The sequence below is a fragment of the Geospiza fortis genome, unplaced genomic scaffold, assembly GCF_000277835.1.
Source record: "Geospiza fortis unplaced genomic scaffold, GeoFor_1.0 scaffold387, whole genome shotgun sequence".
Taxonomy (NCBI): domain Eukaryota; kingdom Metazoa; phylum Chordata; class Aves; order Passeriformes; family Thraupidae; genus Geospiza; species Geospiza fortis.
The window spans coordinates 678,923-684,469 of NW_005054546.1; the positions used below are offsets into that span (position 1 = coordinate 678,923).

The 5,547-nt window shown below is 56.9% G+C and overlaps 1 protein-coding gene across 1 annotated transcript in view; it reads right to left on the reverse strand.

Moving 5' to 3' along the window:
* Nucleotides 1-5,547, reverse strand: part of KCNN3 (potassium calcium-activated channel subfamily N member 3) — a 16,155-nt gene that overhangs the window by 3,738 nt on the left and 6,870 nt on the right. Inside the window, exons 3-6 of the mRNA XM_031063978.1 lie at nucleotides 3,838-3,979; nucleotides 2,210-2,320; nucleotides 720-847; nucleotides 459-548 (exon numbers count right to left, since the gene is read on the reverse strand). Coding sequence (XP_030919838.1) covers nucleotides 459-548; nucleotides 720-847; nucleotides 2,210-2,320; nucleotides 3,838-3,979 — 471 coding nt within the window. The remainder of the gene's footprint in view (nucleotides 1-458; nucleotides 549-719; nucleotides 848-2,209; nucleotides 2,321-3,837; nucleotides 3,980-5,547) is intronic.

Genomic DNA, 5,547 nt, shown 5'->3' on the forward strand with positions numbered 1-5,547 from the left:
AGGGGACAGTTAGTACCGTGGCTGGAGGGGTTAGTGCCACAGAGCTCACCCCTTTAACCTTACTGAGAGCTGCCCCATCTCAGCCCACGCCAGCTTCTCCAAGGGTCCTGCCACTGCAGTTTGGCTCAGCTCACCCCTTTACCCCTTTCTGCCCTGAGAGCTGCCCCATCTCAGCCCACCCCAGCTTCTCCAAGGATTCTGCCACTGCAGTTTGGCTCATCCCTGGCCATCAAAGCGAGGAAACTCTGCTGGCCCTGTGCTGCTGAGCAGTGGTACCCCTTGCAAAAAGGGTTGCAGGGAACCTCTGGCTCATGAATGTGTATCTGCTGCTTTGCAAGGGCAGCCATCCCACAGCAGCTATTCCTTGCTGACATTTACTGAGCCGGAGCATTTTGCGGTCAGCCAAGTCTGCTTTAGTTATTCCGAGTGAAGAGAAACACTCAGTCTGGCCAAGCCACAGGGTTCCTGTGGGACTTGCCTTTGAGAGGTCGACAAGGGTGTTGGCTTGGTCACTCAGCTTCCTCTGCTCCATCTTCACGCTCCGTAACCTGGGGAGAAGGAAAGAGCACATGGCTGTACTCCCTCCCCTCTTTCAAACTGCATCTGGACACCTGCCTGCCTCTTGGGCAATGCAAAACTGCCCCCACAGCCCTGCCAGGGACAGGATCCTGGCTTATCTGGAGCTCAGTCTGCCCCCAGCCTACTGCACAGCCTCTTACTGGTGGATGGCTTGTAGAAACTTCCTCTGGTGCTTTCTGACTTTAGCGTGGTCGATCTTCTTCAGCAGCTTGGTGTGTTTGTAGATCAGCCACGTTTCCCTCAGGACGTTGGCTGCCGCGTTCTTGATCTGAAAAGGAAGAGTGGCTGCAGGTCCCCAGCCATGTGGGACCTCAGAGACACTGCCCTGGCTCTGCCATGAACCTGCTGCACATCCCCTGCCCCAGCTGGAGCGAGGCTCTGCACCCACACACTCTCCTGGACTGTTCCAGGGGATGCTGGGCACTTCAGGCAGTAAGAGAGGGCAGAGCTGTTGGCCCCTGCTGCACCCACATCCCAGTTCTGGCTCTTTGCCCACACACAAAGTTGTACCATAAATCTCAAGAATAAAAACCCCAAAGTTTTTTCTACATCAGCTGCCTGCAGGCTAGAGAAAATGCTGCATTTCAGGCTTTTTCTCAGAATTTCTAACATATTCTCCATTGCTATGCTGGGAACCTCCTGAGAGAGATCAGCAGGAGCTTCTGCTGGGCAGGATGGACAGGGGGACACCCATCTGGGAATCCTGGCAGGTCCCAGGTCAGCAGGTCCCAGTTGTGCTGCTGGTGCTGGGATGTGATTTCTGCAGCTCTGTGGCTGAACCACAGCTCAGCTGCTCACTCCAGGAGCAATTGGCTGCTCTCTGCCTGGCATGGAGCCTGCAGATCCCTATCAATGGCCACTGCAGAGGGCCTCACCAGCTGTTTTGCTCTCCCAGCCTGGTCACACCAAGGTCCTGACTATTCCTGGGGTATCAGGGCTTTGGCTGGGGCTCTGCCCTCTGGGGTGAAGTGGGTGCCCTGCTTGCATCCCACCACTGGTTGCCTTTCCAAGGGCTGCACTGATGCTTGTTTTGCCACCATCCCCTCTAAAACATTCTATTGTGCAGAGCCCATTATATGACACACCCCTGTTGGCTTGCTGATGCTTTGCCATGATGAGGCTGCCAACACCAGCGACCTCCTGCTGCTCCTACATGCTACCAGGGATGTGACACCAGCCCTGGTGTGACAGTGACCCCACGAACACCCTGCTGCAGTCTCTCTTCAGGGGAGCCTCACAATATGGTTCTTATCCGTGGTGGACACTGAATCACTGAAATGCAGTTGTCTTCCTGACAGCAAGAGGAGTGAGATCATGCTCTGGAAGAGGAGGGAGTATGCTCCCAAAATCACCTCAATCCCTGGAAGAGAGCTGCTGCTCTTTGTCTCAGTGTAACACTTGTGCCTGCGCAATATCCACAGCACTTGGACAACATCCTCAGCAGTGGTACCCACAGGATTCACATCCAAAGGTGCCAACACCTGCCTCTCCTGTTGTAGCTTCACTCAGAGATGCTGGCACCTTCTTCCACGGTGGTACCCACAGATCCAGAGGTGCTGACACCTCCCTCCTGCCATGGTAGCCCAAATGCCAGCTCCTGGCACACAGCAGTGCCCCCGTGGCACCTTACCCGCTTGGTCAGCTGTGTGTCCATCATGAAGTTGTGGACGTGCTTCTCAGCTTTGGTGAGCTCCAGCTTCCTGGCCACCACAGCCACCACCAGTGCTGTACATCCAGCACCCTGTGCAGGGACATCAGGTGGGGAAACAGTTTGTTTCTGTTTTGTAACACCAGCACTCCCACCCTCATCCTTGAGATCTGCAGATTACTAAAGCTGCATGTCCTCCCTGTTATCCTAGCAAGATCTTACAGAGCCTGGGTGTCCTTGGGTGGCTGGTGAAGGGCTCTGTATCTAACAGGAGAGGCCAGGGCTATTAGCAAGGTCAGCAGTGGTCAGTGGGGAGCCTGTGCCAGAGATCTGCCCCGTGCCAGGGCCCTGTGGGATGGGGAGCCCTCCACTCCCAAGAGAGGTGTGGGCTGGAGAGCAGTGGGGAAGCACCAGGCAACACAGGTGAGAGCAGAGAAGGGGCCCCAAATCAGGACCCTTCAAACTGGTGCCGCTGGGAACTCCCTTATCCCAGCAATCAGGGCCAGATGTGTGTGGCAGCCACCATCTCCAGTGCACATCTGTGCTGAGCTGTCCTTCCCAGAGCCTCCCTGCTGTGCTCCCGAGCTCTGCTCGTCCCAGCTGGGTCCCTCCCTGCCCCCAGTGCTCTGGCAGAGTGCTGCCAGCCTGGCAAGCTCTCCTTAAAGAGTCATTAATTAACCTGCTAGCCTGAATCCTTCAATGTCCTCAAAGGTCCTGCTGCACTCTCTGGCTGCCACCAGCTCTCTGCTCCTGGGTGAGTGACTCTACCCCTGGTGCTGACTGCCCAGCAAAGCCTCCAACCCCAGAGGGCGTGGGGGGCTGTACTGGGGCTGGGGGGACACTTTGACAGATGGTGCCTCACTTCAGAGTCACCACAGGCTGGGGAAGAGTTTTGGGAGCCTGGAACTCCCTCAGCTGAGGCAGCAGCTCCTCCTCTGCTGGCAATTGCTGCATCACCCCCATCCACAGGGATTTTCTCCCACCAGCAACACCAGCCCTGCTGCATCTGGCCTCATCCAAGACACATCAAAGACTTGCAGGTGATACAGGATGAATTCCTCTTGGTGGAGCCTCCCCAGCTGATGGTACTCATGGGGTCTGCCCTAGCTGGGAGGAGGGATGGCTCCATCCCCAGGGCCTGGAGCTGAGGTGGGCAGAGCTGATGGCTGGGGAACATCTGTGAGGAGCCCCCAGCTGCTCCTTCAGCAGCCCTGGCTGGAAAGGAAAGTCCCACAAGCCAGGAGATCTCGTGGTGGCCTTCTCGGGGCAGGTACTCTGGGGCACTGGAACCTTTTGGCCAGAAGGAAAGGAACCCCTGGCAGATGAGCAGTGGAAGCCCGATGGGGTGAACCAGGATGGCCAAGGGATGCTCAGGTGCTCTTCTGCTCCCTGACTCCACCCTTACTGAATGTGGGTCTAAATCCACCCCAAATTCATCAGCTAAGACAACTCTAACTCCCAGGCTATGAGACCTCAGAGCTGAAGTCATTAGGCCTTGTACATTGACAAAACAGCTGAGAAACAGCCCCTGGTAAATTCCAGTGGCCCCTCCTGTGCCATGGAGACAGACAGAGCCCACAGAAGGGAAACCAGCTCAGCATGACCCTTACCATGATGCCAGTGAGCAGGCAGACGCCCTTGCCACAGTAGGTGTGTGGGACCATGTCCCCGTAGCCAATGGAGAGGAAGGTGATGGAGATGAGCCACATGGCACCCAGGAAGTTGCTGGTTACATCCTGCTGGTCGTGGTACCTGCCAGGGAGACAGGGACATCAGTGTCACGGCAAGGGACAGGGATGGATGGGGCAGGAATGGGGGTGCCTGGGCTCCCCCAGCATGGCCTGTGCTGGGCTGCAGGATTAACAGCACAGTGGGATGTGCCATAGAAGCAGTGGTTGCACAATTTCTGGCACTGGAAAACCCACATGGACAAAATGAGAGCAAAAACTCGGTGGAAAGGGCTTCTGCTTTCAGTCAGACCTGTCACCACATCCCAGTGCTGTTGTGTGTCCCCGGTGTCATGTGGTGCTGATGGGATAAAGAGCTGTGGCTCTGCAAAGGCTCTGACCACAGCAGCTGTCCCTTGGCATCCCCCCTGCATCCCTCTGGTGCTGTGGCACTCCAGAGGGCAGAGCTGCCAGCAGAACTGCTGGGGATGGATCCTGTGGAGCCTCTGGCACAGCTCTGCCTTTCAGGAACAGAGGAACAGCTCACACACACTCGAGACACAGCACATGTGGAGTGGCTGCAGCTTTGGGAATGCTGCAGATTTTCCAGGTCCCTGCAGGGGATGTGAGGTCAGTGACCACTCTGGCTGTCCCAGACATTGTGGCTCTTCCAGCAAACACACAAAGAGGGGCCCCAGCTGCCTCCAGCTCCCAGGGCTGGGCAGGCACAGCCAAGCCAGGCAGGTACAGCTCCCAGGGATGCGGTGCTGACTCCTGGCAGCCAAACCCAGCCCTAAGCTGGCAGGGGCAGGCAGTGCCTTTGCCCCACTGTGAACAGGATGGTTGTTCTCCTGCCTCCCTGGCAGCCTTCTCCCAGCCTCTTCACTGGATCTGGAGAGGGAAAACAGATGGAGCTTTTGGCAATCCCAACTCCAAGATCATCACTTGCAGAGCAGTTGGGTTTTCTCCTCTTCTGAAATGTTTTTCCCTCAGCTGGAGACTAAAATGAGGTCCTGGTGCAGGAGAAAGCACCTTCAGCCACGGTGAGGCTCACCCTGGGCAGGGTTGGCCAGGGGAGCTGGAGCCAATAATTCCCCAAAATTCCAGTGCCAGCAGCAGGGCACACACAATTATCCCAGAGTTAGCTAGCTTATGGGCTCTGTGGGAGTTAGAGCCCATAACCTCAGTGGAGCTCCCCAAAGTTCCAGTGCCAGCAGTGGAATTATCACACAATTATCCCATCCAGTGTCCTGTCCTGAGGAGATCTGAGCCCACCTCATCCCACAGGCTGGAATGTCCTGAGGGAACAACCCCAAGAGCATCATGCTGGACATGGGGGGTTCCAGGCGTGCTGGACAGAGGGACATTTTCTCCTCTGGGCAGCACTTTGAGCAAGAATTGATAAACCAGAGAGGTTGGCCCATGACACGGCTGGTGTGGGCAGAAAGGGGCACCGCTTTCTGTCATCCCCTTCCCTGCCACAGGCACCAGCACCTCTCTGGCAGCCCTGAGCATCACCGACAGCCCTGCCCTGCCCTCGGCTGCACCAGCACCGGGCTCTGGGCACACGTTGGGGCTCTGGGCACAGGTTTGGGGTCCGGGCACACATTGGGGCTCTGGGCACACGTTGGGGCTCCGGGCACACATTCGGGC